This window comes from Phoxinus phoxinus (assembly GCF_949152265.1).
Source record: "Phoxinus phoxinus genome assembly, chromosome: 10".
NCBI lineage: Eukaryota > Metazoa > Chordata > Actinopteri > Cypriniformes > Leuciscidae > Phoxinus > Phoxinus phoxinus.
In genome coordinates this window covers 34,020,997-34,044,556 of record NC_136885.1, presented here as the reverse complement: position 1 = coordinate 34,044,556, position 23,560 = coordinate 34,020,997, and the positions used below count along the sequence as shown (strand labels likewise).

The window sequence follows — 23,560 nt, the reverse complement described above, 5'->3', positions numbered from 1 at the left end:
CCACCGCCGCCCACTCACGAGCATACGTGCACCACTCTCTCTCTCTCTCACGAGCTCGCTCACGGCGTCAGCGTCATCTCCGCTTGTAAGGGAAACATAGTCAAGCGCCAAGGCCACTCAGATAAAGGAGGGAGAGAAAGCAAGAATGAAAAGTGTAGAGATCAGAATAGGCCTGGCATGGGAAATCGTCACTCAAATAAGCTTTTGTGCACAACAAGTCCGTACACTAGTTGATGCCGAGACATTTATTTACTCAGTTCAATTTAGTCACTGAAATGGTAATGGCAATAGCTATTTATTTATAAAGCATAATTCAATACAACCCACATTGTACAATGTGCTTTACAATAACTAAAAACACAAAAACTAACAACAATACAACACAGTACAAATAAAAATGTAAGTGAAATACCATAATAAGTGCTTCAGCATTTTAAAGTAACAATGGAAGGGTGCTTCAACGTGTATTAAATGCTTTATTATCAAACAAAAATGTTTTTAACTTAGATTTAAAAACAGATAAGGATGGGGCCAGTCTAATCGAAAAGGGTTTGGAGAGCTCTTAATTTTGCTCTGAAAGTGCATCGGATTGATGCATTTAACTTTAAAATGTACAAAATGTGAAGTTGTTGCATTTTATGGCGCTTTCCCACTACACAGTACCAGCTCGCCTCGACTCGCCTTTGTTTGGTTTTCCACTGTGTAAAAGTTGTACCGGTACCTGCTTCCAGGTACTTTTTTCGTATCACCTTCAGCGAGGTTCTGAGCGAGCCGAGCTGAAGCGATAATATAACGTGACGTGAAACACGGCAGACTGCTGATTGGTCAGAGAGAATCGTCACTATTCACTGCGTCATCATTGCACGCGCCAGACGGAGTATCCTGAATAACCCCGACATTGTTAAATAGTTTGGCCAGAGATTGCGTGATATACCCATTACTAATATCATGTAAAACAGCATACACTCGATTTCCTCCATTGTCCTGTGTGTGTGGGTAGCTGGTGTGTGTCGCGTCACTATGACGACCAGGTACTATTGTGGAGGTACTGTCTGCAATGGAAAACGGAGCGAAACGCGAGACGAGGCGAGTCGAGCTGGTACTGGTAATGGAAAAGCGCCGTTAGAGCTGCACGATTCTGGGTAAATTGACAATCATGATTTATTTTTTAGTTTCAAGCGGAGATCATGATTCTCCAATGATTAAAAACAGACAACTGATCATCATAACATGTAAAAAAAATTTAGAGATTCTGACTAAAATGTTATTTGCTGCAGTCTATTAAAAATGTTTAGGCCTAATTACTCTGAATGAATTACAGTGCATTAAAAAAAAAACAGTTTTGAATGAATACTTTGATGACTCAATCATTTCATTTCTGGATTATTATTTTTTAACAAATCTCTTGAATGGATGATTCAATGCCAATTCATGTAACAATGTAATCGATTAAATCGCTATTTGAAAGCACCATGTTACTTTATAATGGTGATTTACTCTATTTTAATCGCTACCGTGGACATCCGTGTTTATATCCAAACTATAACCCTTTTTTTCCCCAGTTCTTCTGTGATTATATGAATATTTGTAACAGAAATAATGATACTGTGTGGTTTAAAAGACTGTTTGTGAAGCAGTTTCATACCTATACAAGACATCTGCTCTTTTGAATGCTAAGGTAACAGATTTGAATGCTAAGGTATGATTTTTTGTGAGTGTTTGAATCGAGATCTCGATTAATCGCGCAGCTCTATTACATTTGATTTCTGTATGTTTACGTGAAAGCTTGATACTGATTTTACATCTCCAATAATAAAATAGCAGCTTAACCTAAATATTTGCCGATCACTATCGTGTCATGCTCTAAAAACACGAGTTTGTCTGAAATTACTCTGTAATTTCAACATCCTGTCATCCAAATGCCTGTAAAATTTGAGCAGAGACCAGTTAAAAATCCCAAAAGCTTGATGCCTCTTGTTTGCCTGGCCAAAAACACTTGATGTAACAATACAGAAGCCCACAACATCCTAATGAGAGAGGAGAAAGCTGTCACGGAGCCATTAGATTACTCCAATCTCTGCTCCTTACTGGCAAACCCGTCGCTGTCCTCAGGTGACCCATAAACAGGGACTAAAGCGGGCAAGAAGTGACCATGTGGTGACCATGGAGACAGACATTTACAGCATCAGATACAGCCTGTAATTTTAGGAGGACAACGCTCAAAACAAGCAAAGACAGAAAAATATTAATACCCCTGAAAGGAGAGCGTAAGAGTGATTAAGAGCAATTCATCATTCAGCCGAGCTGCTCTGTGCAGGCGGTCCTCTGAATCATTAATGCAAGAGCTCATTCACATGTGGAGAAAGCTGTGCGCGGGGACAGCAACAGCGACTGCTGTGTGCAAAGTAACACTGCGTGTGCACTAGAAGCGGCCGACGTCACGCTGCGTTAGCTGTGGTTGGAGGCACGTCAACTCAACGTCCAATAACCAGACGAATCAGCCGTGAGCTCGAGGCTAAATTTGAGCAAAAATAATTGGTAACACTTTACAATAAGGTTCGTTAGTTAACATTAGTTAACTACATTAGTTAATGTTAACTAATAATGAACTGCACTTATACAGCATTTATTCATCTTTGTTAATGTTAATTTCGACATTTACTAATACTTTATTAAAATCTTGTTAACATGAGTTAATGCACTGTGAACTAACATGAACAAACAATGAACAGCTTTATTCATATTAACTAACATTAACAAAGATTAATAAATACTATAACAAATGTATTGTTCATGTTAGTTAATACATTAAATAATTTTTAATAAATGAACCTTATTGTAAAGTGTTACCAAATAATTAGCTGAAAATATAATCCTATTATGGAACAAAAACACAATGTTATCCTATTAATCCAATTCTTAAACACGCATTCTTTGATCAATTCTATAATAATGCACCGTTCTATAATAATCGGACAGTTTACTGCATAAATATTCAATGATACCATTAGCATTAGTAAATATATTTTCTTAAATGCTCAATCTTTTTGATTACAGGTGAAACTCGAAAACTTTGAATATCGTTCAAAAGTAAATTTATTTCAGTAATTCAACTTAAAAGGTGAAACTAATATATTATATAGACTCATTACATGCAAAGTGAGATATTTCAAGCCTTTATTTGTTATAATTTTGATGATTATGGCTTACAGCTTATGAAAACCTTTTCATAATATTCTAATTTTGAATTTTAATTTAGCCATAATCATCAAAATTATAACAAATAAAGGCTTGAAATATCTCACTTTGCATGTAATGAGTCTATATAATATATTAGCTTCACCTTTTAAGTTGAATTACTGAAATAAATTTACTTTCGCACCATATTCAAATTTTTCGAGTTTCACCTGTAAATGCTCATTAAAGTAACAAATATTGGATTACCGTAATATTAGCTGATCACGGTGTTAAAATATTGGTTATTTGTATAAGCCTAAAATGCACCCGTAATAAAGAAGTTTCAAGCATTTACCAAAGCAAAATTGTCACAACAAAATGAAAAATAATAATATAAAAATTTGTGGAATTGAAATAAATCTGGCATCAAACTAAAAAACACAAGTTTAAAGTAACACCAAGTATCTACTGGTTGCAAGTACCCTACTGGTTGCAAGCGGAATTGTCCATTAGCGCTGTCGTAAATAATTTAGCCTACCGCAGCCTACTGTCGCACACGCACACGCACACGCACACGCACACGCACGCGCACGCGCACGCGCACGCTCGCTGTTGATCTCCAGCACCGGCTTTGGAATCAACAATGGCCACAGACAAGGTAGAGTATGATGCATGATTTTTTTTACCGCTTCGGCCATGACAAAAGCGTCCGAATTTGAGGAAGTGGTGGGGGGAAGTGACGTATGCCGTAAAGCACTCGAATTTTGTAGTTCTTTTTGTGCACGGGTTCCGACCCGAAACCCGAAGTTACATAGTGCCAGTAAAAGCGATACAGACCCCATCAGGCTATGGCAGACGTGTCATTTAACTTATTTTAAGTCGATGTACCATCACAAGGGTCTTGGAAATATATTATGAAGGTTGAAAACCTACTTAGTGTTACTTTAAGTACTAAAAATATATGAAAGCTGTAAAAAATTACAAAAGTACATAATGAAATAACTGATTCTTTTAAAATAATAGCAACTAATTAAAATAATTCATAAATACTAAAATAGTAGCCTAAATAAATAATACTAAAATAACACTCAGCCCAATCATGAGAAATATGAACTGTTTTGCTTTTGAAAAAAAATGCATTGCCCGGAGAAATTCACAACTAACTACTAACCAACCTGGTCAGTTTCCAGATGTCCAGCGATAAATGCACTACTGTATTCTGAGCTCTGTACCTCTTTAGCAAACTACAGAAACACACACACACACACACACACAATACAGCTGTTGTGGGCCTAATCCACAGAGGCTTGGGTTGTGGGAAAAGGCAGAGTGCACAATGGCGTCAGTCACGGCACCGGGTTCAGACGCACCGAGTGACAGAACACGATGGGAAGTGTGTATGTCTTTGCGTGTGTGAGAAACTGTCACCAAACAGCTCTCAACACTTGCTAGGGTAAAGATGTAACCTTTGAGAGACACAGTAATCCAGAGATTAGGACATGGTCAGAACATTTTGCCAGGTTTTTTCCGCACGGCCTGTCTGAACTGCACAGCTGTGGAATGTCACAGAATTTGGCAAACTTTGGATTAATAAATCAAAAGTAGCCTATGCAATGCTTGATTAAATTGGTAAAGTAATGAATTAATTTGACTACCACTATTTTTAACGATAAACGCATAGACAACACATTCATTTAATAATTCATTTATATAGTTTAAAGTATGAAGAATATAGTAGAAATAATTCAATTGATCATACGTTTTGATTAATACAATTTATTAAATAAATAATACAGAATTGAGAAAAAAGAATTTGGGAAACGGATTTTATAGAGACGTATAAGCCTTAAAGGAGAACTTGGCAACTTTTTTAACTTAATAAAAATGTCTAGAAATCATTTGGATGGTTAAACAACCTGTTCTGGTGATATTGGTGACTTTCCCCGCTCCCCCCAGCGTTCCCAGGCGGAAAACCAACCTTGCAACTTGGGGACTACCGTCCCAGCAAGATAGAAATTAGAAGTCTCGTGAGAAGCGAGAGCGAGTGAGAAACACAAACTGCTTTATGGTTGATAACAGAATACAAAATGTACATGTCAATGTTCTATGATGTATTACCCACCTCGGTAGACATAGCTCCACACGTTAAAGTTGGCTTGCTCCGATTATAACAAATGCACATGAGCAGCGGTAGAAAGGGGGAGGAGGGCGCCGCAAGTGCGTTTTTTACGACAGTGTTGTGAAATGTACGCCCCACAGCTGTAGGGGGAGCTTGTGGGGAAAACATGCGACAACAAAATTGAAAATCAGCGAAGAAATGACTAGAGTTGCCGAGTTCTGCTTTAAAGCAACACTACAGCACTTTTCCTCTGCGGTCGCCCTACAGGTTGGAAGTGGAATTGTCCATTACCGCTGCGGCTGTCGTAAATAATTTAGCCTACCGTTGCACGCACGCTCGCTGTTTATCCAGCACCGGCTTTGAAATTAACGATATCCACAGACAAGGTAGAATATGTTGCATGATTGCATGAAAGTATGATGTATTGCGACATCAGAAATGAAGAAAAACAAAATAATGACAATTGTACCGCTTGACGTGAAGCAAGTCAAATTTGTTGTTTTCTTATGTCTCATTCGAACTACAGAAATGCGACCCGGTCTGGCAAACTTGCAAAGTGCGGTTATAGCAGATATAGAGCCACAAAGTGAATCCAGATGTGCCTTTCACCCTGTTACGACTTGATGAACCCCTGAAACGATTTTGGAAACATTATATTAGGTAAAAAAATGTCTTAAGTGTTGCTTTAAGTAATATAACACAGTAACAGCTATTTTAAATCAAACATGATGAAAGCAATAACCTACAGTTCAGCAAGCAATTCAAATGAACTCAGTAACCGCTCCGACTGCTTTTCAATTGATTTGGTTCACACACACACACACACACACACACACACACACACGCGTTACATTAAGCTCAAGTATATGAAGGTTGGCAAAACAGGGGGTCTGGGGTCTGCAGGGACAGAGGTTGGCCGGTATTTGCCGAGGTAGGTCTACATGGCAGAGGCAAACCCTGACCACACCAAGAGTGCGGCTGATGAATAAGATCCATTCTGGGTTGAGACTCCACCACAGCTAGCCTAGGTGAAAGGCTCCCTGTGTAGTTAACAGGCTAATTTATTACGAGCACAGTGAGAAAAATAAGTAAGCAGAAAAGTTGCAATTACGAAGACATCTAGTTAAAGGCCCTTTCACACTGGACGCACAAATAATTCGCGCGATGGTTTTATTTTTTGATCAGCTGTCTGTGTAATGAGCGTTTCCACACCGAACGCGAATGTGCTGTGGCGAAAAAACTACTTTTATTTTTTTCGTGCCGACAGAAAGGGCTTCAGTTCAGCCAATCACATACAGTGGATTGTTTATTTGATTGCATGTAAACGTAGCCCCTGATGACAGCTCACCTTAAGCAGACTGCCAGACACTGCTCCGGACCGATTGGTTCCCTGAAGTTTGTGGTTTGTCCCGTCAGTGTCTGAAGGAGGTCCTCAAATTGTCTCAGAGACATCCGAAAGTAAGTGCGGAACCGGCCATGATAAAGTTTTAGCTCCTGTACAAGATTAGCATACTTCCCTTCAGACTCTCTGTTCTTTAAGATTGGGTGCACCCAAAACCTTCTTTTCTGTCTCTTAAGAAAATGAAAAGCTCGTCTTCACTGGATGATGATGATGAAGTATCCATGTTTTCTCAGCTGTCGGCGTGAAAGTTTTAGGATGTTGAAGCTCTGAACGCGGCCGATGTGAATGGTTTTGACACGAACTATTCGCACGCAAACTCTGTTTTTCGTTACGCGTCCAGTGTGAAAGGGCCTTTACGCTGCCTTCACACTGGCAGTTGAAATCAGCTCCTTAATACGCAATACGCCACCAGCGGACGTCGTACTACACCGTTGAAAAGCGTCGGAAGCTTCGGAAGAGAGTAGAAAACGGCCATTTTTTATAATACATTTTAATTGTATTAAGTTAACTGCCCTAATAACGTTAGAAATTACGTTTTTTTATGACGGAAGAAAGTTTCGGAGGCAGTGTGCAAGCGTGATTGACATAACGTGAGGTCGTATATATTTTTTAACGTGCGGAAATTTCAGATGCGAATTTCGGACTAAGTGTGCAATGGCCTTTAGAGTGGGACGCCGAGACGTAACCTAGGTCAAGCTCTTTCCCCAATGTCCACATCTCATAGCTTAAATTCCCTTTGCCTTCCCCCAACTAACCTTCAAAGAAAAAAAAGGGCCTAAAAGCCAAAGAGGGCCCCATGTACACTGAGAGATTGCTAAGCCATACGTAACTACCATGAAAACATTCCCCAGGCCGACAACCCACTCCAGAGGGTCCGAAAACCTCCTCCTCGTCCACCTTTTTTTACTTAGACAATTTATGGCTTACACACTTTCAAGCCGCATATTCACCCGTGATGCGAACACAATGCGTTGCTGTGTCTCAGCACTGAAAATGAAAGGGATCACATTCTTGAGCTGTGATGGGTCATAGTGACTGCAGTGCACGTGAACAATATTAAATCAAGCAATATCCTCCATATTCAATGATTTGAAGTGCTTTTTATTTGGCTATTGCGTTTCCTAAAAATTAGATGTACTGATCATTTTTAATGGCTTAATAACCAATATTCAGAGATAACAAAAAGCATAAACAGAGCAATAAATTAATAACCTAAATTTATTTATTGTCCTATTTATGCTTCTTCAAACAATAACAATAAAATCATTCATCAATAACTTCTGAAGGTAAACAGCTCATGATACTGCATTGATTGATAGCAAAAGTAAAATAATAAATGCAAGAAGCCCGTTTGAATATTAAGTTACTTATGTTTATTTAGAGGAACATTTCAAACATGCTTATTGTTAACTAGACGTGTTTTACATAACTGCATTATCCATAATCCAATTAGCTACACTTTTCGATATGGTAAAATAAAAAACTAAATTATTGGAGTAGGTTTTACAAAAATAATAATAATAATTTCAGTCGGTCTATTTCAAAATTTCATGTTTAATTCAAAGTGCTACTTTAAAATTGTTTTAAAATAAATCTGCAACGATTAATCGCATAAAAAATAAAAGTTTGTGTTTAAATAATATAGCCTATGTATGTGTACTGTGAATAATTTTGTATATAAACACACATTCATGTATATATTTAAGAAAAATGTGTTATTTATATATAAAATATTTATATAAATTATGTATAATATATACATGCAAATAGTTCTTAAATATATATATATATATATGCATGTGTGTATTTTTATATCTACAAAATAATTATACACAGTACACATACACTATTTAAGCACAAACTTTTATTTTGGATGCGATTAATCGTTGCCCATCCCTAGATTTTAAAAGATTTAATGTATAAATGACAATGATTTGAAATTATGGTTTAAAAAAAAAAAAAAAAAAAATCATGTAAAACCCTTTGCAAGTCATGTGAAAGCGAATAGATATTGACAGTAACAGACCGCACCGGCGGCCCCCGGACTATTTTACCATCACCCAAAAAAACCTTCATATCCTAGCAGTCTGTGACACCCTCATCCACAATACCAGTGTGAGTCAAACTGCACTCACCATAGAAACCACACATAGTATGTCATCCGCTTGGTGATTGGAGGAGAGAAAGGGGCTATTGTTGAAAACTCTCAGAATGAGATGAAGAGCGAAGGACGCAACTCTTCCCCTGCTTTGGCACTGCCATCAAACAAACAGCGACAATCAAAACTCAATACAGCGCTCTGTGGCACAACCGCACACACTGGGAAAAGCCGGACACTTTGATCATAAAGCGCTGAAGCAATCGTGACATTATGTTCTCGAAAGGTTCGAAAAAATGGTTCATGCATCCGGGAAAACGACATCATTTTGTCCTGTACCCCACCCACCTGTTGCATTACCTCGAAACGAGACGCGACCGGGGCTTCCCCTCGGCCCTTCTCAGTCTCACGTTGGCAACAGGAAACATCTGGTATAATTAAACACCTCGAGCCATGCCATATTAAGCATCAAACCTAATAAAACCGCACAGGTTAGGTCTCTTCACGGTCACTGGACACTTAGTTCCCACCAGCAACGATGCACAGACTCACAGGGACACAATCATGCATTTTTTTTAGGCTGCAAAAAATATACAATCTTGAAAAAGCATGATTTATCACCATTAGGGCTGGGTATCGTTCAAAATCTTTCGATCCGGTGCCAATTTCGATACCTCAGTTTCGATACCGGTTCCTAACGATACTTTTTTCGATACCAATTTTATGAAATCCATTTTAACAAGATTACATAACTTATTACCTCAGAAAAACTTTTTTTCAGTTTGACTCATGCTCCTTAGCCAGTGCACAAAGGAACAAAAAATGTTTTATAAAGCGCTCATGCTCACCAAAGCTGAATTTTTTAAATAAAAAATACAGTAAAACTTAAGTAATATTGTAAAATAGTATTACAATTTACAATCTTATTTGAATATATTTCAAAATGTAATTTATTCCTGTGATGTCAAAGCTGAATTTTCAAAATCATTACTTCAGTGTCACATGACCCTTCAGAAATATGAAAACAGTTTGCTGCTTAAAGGGCACCTATTATGACATTTAAAATGTTCCTAATGTTGTTTAGGGAGTCCCCAACAACAGTTTTACATGCATGCAATGACAAAAAACACTTTTGTTGTCGTATAATATGCATTTATTTTTACCTGATTTGCTCACCGACTCCCAAATGATTCATTCAACGACTCGTTTTTCAAACCCCTCCTTTGCACGACGCTAATCTGCGATGATTGGTCAGATGACCCAGCAGTGTTTACAGAGATAATACTTATTTTTAACACGGAGTGCAATGATGCTTTTATCAATTAAATTGTGTTATAATAATGATTATAGTCCACTGCTTTATAGTTTGTAGGCCTATTAAAAAACGAAAAATAAGATAAAGAATTTAATGTTATGTTAGCGAGCATAGCCCAGAGTTCATATTGTAAAAGCACAATCAGTCTTTGTTTGCATTAGCCCGATGCATAAACATAACGTTTTTACAAAAAAAAAAAATGCAGTTACGTTACTACGAGGTATTACTCTATTCTTTAGACAACTCCGAAAACAACGACAAACACTTCACATATCTCAATACAATTGTCATTGAAAGACCTAGAAGTTAAACGGTGCTTACACAACAAACAAAATAATTATTAAGCATGCTACATAAAACATAAAAGCAACAATTATTAATAACACTTACAGGTTGTGATACGGAGGAGGAAGCTGATGCTTACACTTGGAACTGAACCTTCCTTCAATATCAGCCAGCTCGCGAATCCAAGTTTGATTGCGTTTAAAAAGCAATCGTCTTCAAAATGACGCGAACAAAGCACAAGGCTCGGACTAGACTTCTGTGGTATAGTGAATTGTAGCCACTTAGTCTTCAAATGCTCCTCCTTGGGCAGATGAAAAAAGTTTGCTTTTGAGCCGCACTTCAGAACACAGCGTCTCGTCGCCCTGATGTTTCCCTGCTGGCCTTGGAGCGCAATAAGTGGGCGTATCGTATTCAAATAACTTGACAAGTTGACGTCATCTAGTCAGAGAAAAAGCTTCGGTCTTCTAACGATTCATAAAAATGACTCCGAGTCGACTCTCACTTTTGAAAGACAATAACTTTATATACGGTGCACTTTCATATTTCAAACTTTGCAGGATGTTTTTGTTCACTTAGATCTATGTTACACACTACATGAAAGGTACATTTCAAAATTCCATAATAGGTGCCCTTTAATATTTTGGAAACTATGATACATTTTTTCATGATTTTTTGATGAACAAAAAATTCAAAAGAAAAGCATTTATTTAAAAACGAAATATTTTGTAACATTACACATGTTTTAATGTCACCTTTGATAACTTTAATGCATCCTTACTGGAAAAAAAATCTGACTAGCCAAGTAAACCAATACATTTTTGATCGGCAGTGTACATTCAGTAGGTTATTATTTATTGCAATATAAACACTGTCAGATCAACAAGGTATGTTTACTCCGTGCACTGTCAAGGTCTTCATCGTATTTATCGTGGTACCGGTCTCTGCAGCAATACTGCATCGCGCGCGCTGTTGGCATCGAGTCAGGAGAAATGTACCCACACTTTTGATCGACTTTTCCACATCTTTAAGGTATTATGTGTGTGTGTGCTCGCGTCTCATATGAATATGTACGCAGAGAGTTTGTGTGTGTGTGCTCGCGTCTCATATGAATATGTGCGCGGAGAGTTTGTGTGTGTGTCCTCGCGTCTCATACAAGTATGCGCGTCGAGAGTTTGTGCGTGCGTGCGCGCGCGCGTCTCATATGAGTATGTGCGCGGTATCGAAACCTGGAACCGAACAACATGCCATTTTTCGATACTCGATAGTATCGAGGCAATTCGGTCGATACCTAAAAAGTATCGAGACTCGGTACCCAGCCCTAATCACCATCAGTATTACTGTGCGTTCACACCGCACGCGGCGAGAGCGTCAAAGTGGCCGGAAGCCATTCATTTTCATTGAGAGCCGGCGGCGAGCTCCGGCGAGAGCGGCGCGGCGCGTCTTGGACGGCGAGAGCGGCGAGAAGAGTTGAAATCAAGTCAACTTTATGGTAATAAGCTATGACGCGGTTCGGCGGCAACCAGCGGCAACCAATCGGAATGTAGAAGTCCTCCGCCTGAGAGGATAACAGAGAACACAATCCTGTAAACTGGTTCCGACCACATTAGTTCCTAACCAAAATGGAGGAAAAGTTAATCATTTCTGTTGCGGGTTTCCCGTTATTGTACGACGTGTCCCTGTTTACATACAGGGACATTAATAAAAAGAACGACGAATGTAAAAGGTGTCTGAAATTGTTGGTGTTTTGTTACTTTCACATTTAAAATATTTTAATAGGTTAATTTATACCCTACGTGTGGCCAGAATGCACAAAATAGGATACTGATTTATGTTCAGTTCTTATTTGCTTTGCGGCTCCTTTAAATAAAGTTTAAAAAAAATCACGCATTCTAAAATATACGTCAGAGCGTCAGAGAGTCCCCGAATCTCACGGCGTTGATGGCAGGGCGGCGAGAGCGAATTTTGCCGCTCTCGCCGGCGGCGGTGTGAACGTACAGTTAGGGGTGTAACGTGTAGGGACGGGCAAAGATTAATCGCATCCAAAATAAAAGTTTGTGTTTAAATAATATATGCATGTGTACTGTGTATAATTATTTTGTATATATAAATACACACACACATGCACGTATATACGGTATTTAAGAAAAATGTGTTATTTATATATAAAATATTAATATTTATATATAATGTAAATTATGTATAAATATATATACATGCAAATTGTTCTTAAATATATAAATGCATATGTGTGTATTTATACAAAATAATTATACACACTACACATACATACATTATTTAAACACAAACTTTTATTTTGGATGCGATTAATCGTTGCCCATCCCTAGTAACGATGCCCTCATGTTGTCACGATTTGATACATATCACGATACGATATTATTGCGTACTGCAATGTACTGTTGATTAAAATGCTAAATTTGATATTACATTGTGTGTGTGTGTGTGTAAATGAATAGGCTTGGACTTGATGCTGGAAACCCAATGCACTGGACAATAGACACACCAGACCAGAATAAAAATATTCATGATTCTGAAGCTGAAAATACAGAATTATTTTAGACGAATCGAATATGCTTGCACTCCGTCACTGACTAGATATATTTAAAATAATATTGGTCACATTTTACTGGTACATCAGACATTTGGCATTATCCAGACCCACAAATATTCCCCCATTGCATTATTATACAACATAACAGGGCTTGACATTAACTTTTTGAGGCACTTGTCCTTTGGACAAGTACATTTATGTTTCACTTGTCCATGCACAAAAGTCACTTGTCCGGGTAAAGATTTATAATTTTATCATTTATTTTTGATAAATGCCACTTTCTACCCAGCAAAGGCTGATTTACCAAGGGATACTTTAAAACGTGTAGCTACTTTACATCTGAACATTAGCTAATATTTAACTATGTACATTTAACCAATACAAATGCTGTTAATGCTTGTTTACAGCACACGGCTGCCGACGCTAGCTAACTAACGTCACTCACTTGTCGGCCGGGTCACAGACGCCACAGACCATTACTCCGTCTTCATAAATAACCCAGTCGAATTAATTTCCATTTGGTTACAAATTTTCGTTCCCGTTTTAATTCGTATGGTGCTGTTGGTGTAACTGTAAGGTGACTTGTTTTTGGAGCTTTTCCTGGCGCTTTGAGGCAGGTAAAAATGTTTCAACTTGGACCGACTCCTGATTGGCCAATCAAAGCATTCGGAGTTGGACGCTGGTTCGACGGATTGTGGGGAAAAAAAATGTGTTCGTTTCAAATCTGTAAAATAAAATCTTTAAAATTAGGGCTGCACAATATATCGAATTTATCGAAATATCGCAATATGCATATCGCAACAGCTTGCAATAAATGGGGTCATGAACAAAAGACAGTTTTTTTAGCTTTAATAAGTATCAGGATATATTTAATTCATACAGTGAAAACTAAGCAATGTTTTATTTTTACATTTTATGATTCAGTATCTTTTATTAAATAAACCTAATGTAGGATAACCTGAAACCCTGAGGTTTACACTGATGTTAAAATAACACTTCTTATGCTACAGTAAAACACTGATGTTCACTTTCAGAAGTTATAAGGATGTTTTCTTGTCATAAAAAGAATGTGAAACACATGTGGGTTATATCATTTTAAAGATATTTTAAAGATAATTTAAGTTTATTTTACACACTTTAAAGATTATCGTATCGCATATCGAATATCACATTATTTAAGGAGTTATCGCATATCGCATTTTTCTTCAATATCGCACAGCCCTATTTAAAATAGACGTAATGAGTGGCATATAACGTGAAGTAACATGGCATTTTATTTTGTTTGAAATTTAACTTGTCCAGTGGGACAACTAATTTTCCCTTCCACTTGTCCTACAAAAAAATCCACTTGCCCCGGACAAGCGGACAAGCCTTAATGTCGAGCCCTGCATAATATGTATAGTAGTTTAATGTAGTACTGACACTAAAACTCGAATTTTTCTCTCACACAGAAATGTTCATTTTGAGTGAATTCTACACAATACATATTGTCACGATGAATATTGATACATTTTTATATTGCGATATATTGTGACATGATATATTGTCACACCCATAATCAGAATAGAACCAATGAATGTGTTCGAAGGGAAAATCCACTGCTCAAGCTCACAAAGCCCCTTCACACGGGGGTATTTCACAGGTGACGAGACAATGGGGACCACCAGAGCCAACGCAGACTTCTGACACAGAACAAGTATCACTCAAGAGAACAGCCACAAGCAAACAGGAATATACGTGACTTAAAAAGGGAAATGAACTTCTGACCTTGTGGTCAGCGAGGCTACGAGAGGTCACTCACCTGACCTGACTCGAAGCCTCTTACAGCTCGTTGCATCATGTCTGAGCAATGCTTCTTCACATCACAAAATGACTCATACTCTCAGTCAGCCTTTAAAATGCCCACGATGAGGCACAATGAGATAATTGCTCTGATCTAAACCACACTACAACAAGATGTGATGTACTACTCGTACTCGGTAATATTGTTTTTCACCGGAACAATCTTGAGTCCTAACGAGGACTCGAGAAGTGGGAAATCTTTTTATAACACTTAAAAGTAGAAATTGACCCATACTGACTTTTAATAGTATTAAGTGTCTGACAACCTTATTCAATTAAAATTATTTTTATAGCTTTTTGACACATTTGACATTATTTAAGATGATTAGTACAAAAAGAAATGCTGATAAACATTCATGAGATAATTACACCTAATAGAAGTAGTAGAATTGTTGTTATGAGTCATGATGATGATATAATTGTGCAAAGTAATTTTTAAAATGAATTTTCTCTTCCTCTAACTGGCCATCTAGTTAAGCTACAGTACTTATTAATCATTTATTTGAGAAAGAATGGCTATTTAACAAATGTACATTAATTAGTTTATTGTGTTCAGTTAAAAGTAAAAACACTAGTCAAACAAATCAGACTAAAACCCTTGGTTTAAGAGAGTCTCTAAATATTTAGAAAAATGAATTTTTTTTTTTTTTTTTTGTCAAAATCATTCAAATTCACAGCAAATTCGAAACCTAAACAAATTTTATAAATATCAGTAGTTTCAAAGCTGTTGAGATAATTAAAAAAAAAGTACATCAATTTGTTCAATTCTCAAATGTGAGGGTGGCACAACTGCAAACATGGCTCTTTTATTATGAATGGACAATGTAACAGTAAATATGATGATGCATCATCCAGAGGAGCTCAACTGATCCTTGTGGAGGAGTGAACAGGTTTGTAGATCTCTCAAATACTGGTAAAAACTGCTCATTTCAAGTATGGTTGGTCCATGTCAGGTGGTACCACTACAGTACTACAACTTCAGTACATCCAACTATTTGGTTGTACCACCTGACATAGAAACAGTGAAAAATAATGACTAACAAACACTTTGAAACGTTATTTAACAACTGAAACTTGTTGCAACATTGTTCGTGACTCAAAAATATGCAATACATAAGTTGTCAATATTTTTTGAAAAACACCGTTTTTGAAGCTTTATTTGTCAATGGCCCATTCATAGTTAATGTCATGAACGTCACATCCTCTAAAAAAAAACATTTCTTGTAGATGAATGAATGTAAATGAATAAGTTCATATTGTCACAAGAACTGTCAAAACAGTAACTTAGACACCTGCTCAACCATAACGATGCTCAACACACACACACACACACACACACACAAGGTTAACTAATCAAAGTTCCCTTCACGTTAAAAGCATCCAGATGTGCGTAAAAGACCCCACATCATACACACCTGTAGTTCCGATTTCCATTCATGAGGTCTCTGTCCGGTTCCGTCCCCGGCTCGCAGTAGACGAACTTCAGAAACTCTTCTTGGATCCCGACGGCTCCCCGAACCGGTTCCGTTAACCCAATGCGAGGGTCTCCTCCCGTGTTACGAGCTCCTAATCCACCTTCCCCAGAATCCCGTAACGTTATATCAACGGAGGCCGAGAGAGCAGGGAGGTTCGGTGCCCCAGTAACGTTACCTGGCTCGAAAAATCTGTTCGGGATTTCAGGTTCGGTTGACAGATTGACGTTACGGCCAGCTAGCTAGAAAGCTAAAACGAAAAGTTCCCCTCAGCCTGCTCAAATACAGTCCCGAATCGCTGTTTCTGTAACCGCGACGCCTTCGGAAACGCGTCTTTGGAAAGACTGAGGCGGTTTGTTGAGGTGTTATGACGTTATAGCGAGTAAAAGTCCACTTATGTCGCCTCCTCTCTTCGACAGCGCTAGCCTGCTACTGCTAGTGGCCAGGCTAACCAGCTAAGCTACATTCCCATCTGAGAGGAGAGGAAAAAATCCCGTCAAACGCCGTCTTCTCTTAACTTAAAGTCCCCGATCATCACTGGCTTCCACGGTCGAAGCTAGCGGTCTTCCAAAAGCGTATATTCCTTTCGTTTTACGCCAGTGGTGACATTAAATAAGTTGAGAGTTGAACTCTCTCTCAGGGTTTCTCTTGACAGTCTCTGCGAGACTCGCTACGGCTAAATATGGAGCGTCTGATGGTCCGCGAGCGCGACGCACGGACCTGGCGCGAGAGCCGCGCGCTGATTGGCTGCGAGGGGAAGCGCGAGTCCGTGAGGGAAGGGGCGTGGTTTGAGGCAGCCTCCGAGTGACCATCATCATCATCATAAGCTTGTGCGAACAACTCATTAGGCCTCATTAATCTATCTATCTATCTATCTATCTATCTATCTATCTATCTATCTATCTATCTATCTATCTATCTATCTATCTATCTATCTATCTATCTATCTTTATCTGTCTGTCTGTCTATCTATCTATCTTTATCTGTCTGTCTGTCTGTCTGTCTGTCTGTCTGTCTGTCTGTCTGTCTGTCTGTCTGTCTGTCTGTCTGTCTGTCTGTCTGTCTGTCTGTCTATCTATCTATCTATCTATCTATCTATCTTTATCTGGTCTGGCTGTCTATCTATTTATCTGGTTCATTTTACCATATTAATTGCTAATTTATTTATATATATATCTATCTATCTATTTATCCATCATTATCATCGTCTACATTATCATAGCTTGTGCAAACAACTTATTAGGCCTCATACATTTTGCTAAAATCTATCCATACATCCATCCACCTACTCATTTACTATACATTTTCTTGAATAAAAATACTGATAACATGAATTATGATGTTAACTCATTGAATTAACCAGAATAGGTGATACAAGTGATTTTAGCATTCGATTCAATGCAATAACTTGAATACTGATAACATAAATTTGGGTGTCGATCCATTTAATAAACCAGAATAGGAGTTATTGTACTTAGTTCTGGTTGGAAAAGGATGCATGAAAACGGCAATTATTAAAGTCAACATGAAATCAAATTTGACCACATTCTTTGTGAGCATGATTCATCGATGCATGTTATTCCTAAGAAATACTTTGTCACTGTCATCATTTATCAAAATGTAAAAAAATGTTTTTTCCCCAATGAATATCTTGGTTTTTCTTGGAAATATCACATTTTGGAAGTGCAATGCAATCTAATTCAACAGATACACATATGAATGACAAATGCTGAGCGCAGGATTCAGAGAGTAATGGGCAAGACTGCAAAAAGCAGTAAATATTGACATGCCGTTGTTCAATCCACAAAACACCCCATATATGAAACATGACTCAACAGTGTTTAATAAAAAACAACTTTTATTTTCTTTAAAAAATAATCATCCTGAACAAAGTCTTCTCACTATTACATACAGAGCCAAAATGACTTGCTTATGTCTCCATTCACTGAATCTATTGGGAAGTGCTATGATACGGACTGTTCTTTATCAGTGGCTTAATATTGCTTAGACATTGAGGTCGGGTGAAGTTCACTCTCCGATTACGCCGATACACACCTCCATCTTGTTTTTTACCCACAAGGTGCCTGTGGCTTTTGAGAGTCAAGTACTGCATCAGAATATGTAGTCTAGGACAGACCAGATCAACATTATACAGTGGGGATCATCAATAAAAATCACCTCGTTGGGTTGGTAAAACCTAATATATAAAGGCATGTCTTTGTATACATTTCATAAACAAGAGTTAAAAATAAAACATGGTAATCTAAAAATCCCTTTGAATTTCATCACAATTTTAGGTGCTTTGAGGCGTCTTCCAACAATGCCGCCTTGTGGAGATTACATGCCACTTTTTAGGTTTCCTTAAAGAGACAGTTCACCAAAAAAAATTAAAATTCGGTCATAATTTATTCACACTATGATCTGTTCTTGTACGGAGCTAAGAAAAAAAATCAGTATCCAAATTTGGATTGACATAAGTGTGAGTAATGACTGAATTTTCATTTTAGGCCGAACTACTCCTTTCACAGCAGGTGAGAACGTATGGCATCAAATGTGGGCACAATCTTAACATGATTACTAAGAGGCTCCGGTTACAACACAAACTCAGTTTAAACATGCATTTCATACATCCACCATATGACATGAGTACATGGCATAATGTTCCCCTAACCTGCGTTTTCCTGCATGCTCACTGCACCGACGGGCATCAGGCGAGGGTAAAAGGTGCAATGATACTGGCAAGTGTGTTGTGTGTGCATGAGTTCAATGTGCTTGCTGGGTAAGGGATTGTGGCAGTGTTACCGACTGTGGCGGGTGCGAGTGTGTGTGTGTGTGTGTGTGGTCATGTGACGTGACCCAACAGCCTTCACGAGAGCAGTGGGTCACTATATACAAACAGGTATTCCTGCGTTGTTCGATTTCTTGGTGGATACAAACACATCTCGCTCTCTTCTAGCATCTTAAGCGTGCCGTGTGTTTTTCTTTCTGACTGATCTCGTGACCTTGTGTTACTTCGCTTACAGAGGTCAGTGGAAGAAACGTTTTAAAGGAAAAGTTCACCCAACAATAAACGTACACAAATGCGTCATATTATTATAACAGGGTTAGTGTGTGGGTATGTGTATGTGTGTGTCTATACTGTATATATATATATATATATATATATAACAGGGTTAGTGTGTGTCTATACTGTATATATATATATATATATATATATATATATATATATATATATATATATATATATATATATATATATATATATAACAAGGTTAGTGTGTGGGTATGTGCATGTGTGTGTGTATACTGTATATATGAACACACACATACATGCATATATACAGTAGTCAACATTTGAAGTGGATTAAAGTTAATCAAAGTTGTCCTAAGACTAGAATGGGTATTGTTCAAAATTCATGTATAACTTTTATGAAAGGTTTTGATCCACTTCGAATGTTAACTACTGTATATATGAAGACTTCAGATGCAAAAGCCTCTAAGTGCCATCTGAAATTTTCTTTGAGAATGATCATTTTTATCAAGCTTGTATGTTTATGTTCAGTTATTTCACTTTAATGGCAATGAAAATGACCTATTAATTGTCATTAAAGTGAAATTATTGCACTTAAATATACGAGCTTGATAAAAATGCTAATTTTAGAAGAAAGTTTCAGATGGCACTTAGAGGCTTTTGCATCTGAAGTCTTCAATTATATATACATACATACATACAAATACACACACAGATACATATCCATATTTGTGTACTGTATTCCAAGTCTTCTGAATTCACGTGGCAGATTTATATGAGAAACAGACAAAATAGTGAATTATTAACCGATTAACATCTTCATTGCAGTTCTCAAATCTCACGTGCAGTTACTTTTTAAATGGTAACGCGGGAACAAAAGTTTCAAAACAGTGAAGAACATGTTTTTTTTTCTCACGCATAGCTAAAATATGACTTCAGATCACTTGGACTATAGCATGCAGGCTAGTTTTATGATACTTGAATGGTGCTTTTTGTCCTTTACCGTATAAATCACCCTCTAGTGTCGTATTAAAAAGAGCACTTCTTGTGTTTCATGGAAGAAAGGAAATAATCCAGGGTTTGCAATGACACGAGGGTGAGTAAATGATGAAAAAAAAAGTGTCATTGTTGGGTGAACTATTCCTGTAAGTCCAAGAAGATGTATGTGCACTGGAAGTGAAAATAAAACTGAGCAAAATCAAACTCTTCCGGGAGAGCATTGAGGAATCAAGTGCACATCTTGCAGACGAGGGCTCTTTTGACCGGTTGGCATCATGTTTGGCTGGTGCATAATGCTGGTTTGGGTGTTATGCTGATGTGAGAGTGCATGCACTCAGTGGTCCATCTATCGTTACGCTAATTCGTCCACTCTTTAACTAACGAGGCGAGTCTAAATCCGATAAGCGGACACAGCGCTGGAGAGACCCCTGCGTCTGCTACAGTTCATCACTGCCTGCGCTGCTTCTGCTTCACAGACAACACGCAAACGCGGTGCTTTACAACTAAAACTAAGTGCTAATGTACCATGTCTTTCACAAAAATAAACATTTTAAAAAGAAAATCTCACAACAATAAAAATAATGCCAATGGAAGTAACAATAATTCCTCCACTTCGGGCGCTTGAACTCTGGCGTCGCCCAGACGGACAGGTTAAGAGGCAGCTTTGTGGTGGCGTACAAAACGACAGGTTTCGTCTGCGTTCCTTCCCTCCGTATTGCATACATACGTACATGTGGGAGTGCGAAGGTAGTATACAATAATACACAATTAAATAATAAAAAAAAGAGCATAGTTCAGCCAGACTCGACAAAACTCGGCAAAGAGTGAGACTCCATGTTCAGTTCTGTGGGCTTCGCTGCACTGGTAGCACCAGGTGAACTGGCTCGAGGAGTGTGTGTCGGTCCTGATGAGGCTTAGGCTTAGGCAAAGTACATGGTCCTCAGGGTGTCGTGGTGAATCTGCACCGCTTTGGCCAGCGCCTGTGGATCCCGGCCGTTGCTCTGCCCGGAGACGTGGCTTCCCTCCCCGCTACAGACGAGAGAAGAGAGGAAGATTTAACAACAAAAACCTAGAAACAGTGAAGGCCTTTATTATCTTCCAAAAGATTTCCATCTCAAATGAATGTTGTTCTTTTGAACGTCCTATTCATCAAAGAATCCTGAAAAAAATGTAGCACGGTTTCCACAGAAATATGAAGCAGATAATCATCATATTACACTGATTTCTGAAGGATCATGTGACACTGAAGACTGGAGTAATGATGCTGATCATTCAGCTTTGATCACAGGAATAAATTACACTTTACTATATATTCACATAACTTTTAAATTCTAATAATATTTCACAATATCACATTTTTTAATTTAAAAATGAATGCAAAGGAGACAAGATACAGTTTTTTTATATTTATTTATCTTATTAACCATATTATCTCTTTTATGCATGCTTCTCTTCTTCTTATTTGTTATTAAAACATTTTAAATTATTTTAATACATTTACATTTTTTTTTACTTTGTATTGTTATTTTTATTTCTTATGCAGTTTTTATAACTATTATTTAATTCCCTTTTATGTAAAGAACTTTTAAAATACCGGTACCATTGTGTGTGAAATGTGCAATACAAATAATCTTGTAAGCATGTAGTTATGTAGTCGAGTTCTAGAATCAAAGGCTATTCCAAAAATATTATAATTCAAATGAAAATGAAAGCATGTATTATTTTAGAGAAGACAATCCAATAATGCATTGTGAAGAGCTCAATAAATAAAATAAATGCATAACGGCAAGTAAAGTGAGAGAAATGTATTCATTCAATACTGAAAGTTTGTGATAAAAAAGTCTAATAAAAAATATACTATTGTTTCCAATATTTGTACAGTATTGGCCAAAAGTGATGTCCTGCCTATAAGAAAATTGACATCTTCACACCTTTTTAGAATATTATTATAGATTTTGTAAGCATATTGCATAGTTGTGTTTGGAGTCGATTGTTTTATTTGTATTAACGCAATGAAACATGACAACTTGTGCCGACATAATTTTTTGCCAGGCTGTACTACAAAGAAATTATGAACACATCACGCGTCACTTCCGAGCAAGCAATAGCCGTCATTTCACCGTCTAGAGCAGGGGTCGGCAAGTAACTTTGGCCGCGGGCCAATATTTTTTTTATCCAGTAGATGGCGGGCCAGCTACATGGAATAGGCCTATTCGTTACGGTGAAATCACAAAATATAATGCACACAAACGTGTCCCTACTACTTATATACAACCACTGATGAGCATAATCGATTTTGATGAAGAAAAAAAAAAGAAAAAAAAAAAAAACTATACAAATGCAGATTAGAACCCAGAATCTTTTACACACTTGACGAAAGTTCTACCACTGGACCATTTAAGCACACGAGAAAATGCCGCGGATACATCTTATTAACGATAAATTAAACCCCATGTACTATTTAAATCGATTGTTGGACATGTAATTGTACATATATCTGATTTAGCATTGTATTACCAATGGACTGTACAACTTTTGAACTTTATTCCTTTTTTTAAATTATTATTTATTCGGGACACAAGAGGTCTGCGCGGGACTGTTATTTTCCGTCCCGCTCCCACAAGGTTCAATTCAGCAACCGCTTAAAATACTTAAAAGTAAAAGCTTAAAAGTGTTCACCTGCTTTAAAATTTAGATCTCGTTTTCAGAATCTCAAATCTCAAAAACAAGTCGTTTTTTATTTTTGGTTTTAATTTGGGGGAAAAAAAACGATTGAACGAATGATACACGGCAGTGATGCGCGGATCAATGTATAAACAACCCGCACCCGACCGACGTTTTCAACCCGCCCGCAACTCGGACCGCAAACAAAAGAAAGAAAATATTGTACCCGACCCGCTTCCTGGCCCGCATATTGGGCCATAGACGTAGGAACTAGGGGTGCGCATTTTTCTGAATGCTGTGTTTTGTAATAAAGGCTTGATTTGTTCATTTATTTCGTTTCATTTTCTTAACAATTAAGATGCTGCATGTGTTTATCCAGTCTAATCGAAGTGTGCGTCTCTCCTCCGAATTTCCCAACAAAAACCCCGCCCCCTCTCAGAAAATACATAAAACTCGCATTACTGAGCTATATGCGTTTAAAAGTAGCCTATTAAAATGGCACAATGGCATTGCTCAGTTCAACGTTTTGGGAAATCGGGCATTTTGTCCCGCTTCAGCTCTTATTCAAAAGTTAATAACGCGCTCAA

The 23,560-nt window shown here is 37.7% G+C and overlaps 2 protein-coding genes across 6 annotated transcripts in view; both read right to left on the bottom strand.

Annotated features, from left to right (window-relative positions):
- The window catches only part of ago3a (argonaute RISC catalytic component 3a), a 56,954-nt gene extending 39,982 nt beyond the window's left edge, over positions 1 to 16,972 (bottom strand). For all 4 annotated transcript variants that reach the window (XM_079627075.1, XM_079627073.1, XM_079627074.1 and 1 more), the window contains exon 1: positions 16,223 to 16,972. In XM_079627075.1, coding sequence (XP_079483201.1) covers positions 16,223 to 16,241 — 19 coding nt within the window. In that variant the 5' untranslated portion in view covers positions 16,242 to 16,972. The remainder of the gene's footprint in view (positions 1 to 16,222) is intronic.
- A 3,061-nt stretch (positions 16,973 to 20,033) lies between these two features.
- The window catches only part of ago1 (argonaute RISC component 1), a 45,110-nt gene continuing 41,583 nt past the window's right edge, over positions 20,034 to 23,560 (bottom strand). For both annotated transcript variants that reach the window (XM_079627071.1, XM_079627072.1), the window contains exon 19: positions 20,034 to 21,338. In XM_079627071.1, the coding sequence (XP_079483197.1) occupies positions 21,230 to 21,338 (109 nt within the window). In that variant the 3' untranslated portion in view covers positions 20,034 to 21,229. The remainder of the gene's footprint in view (positions 21,339 to 23,560) is intronic.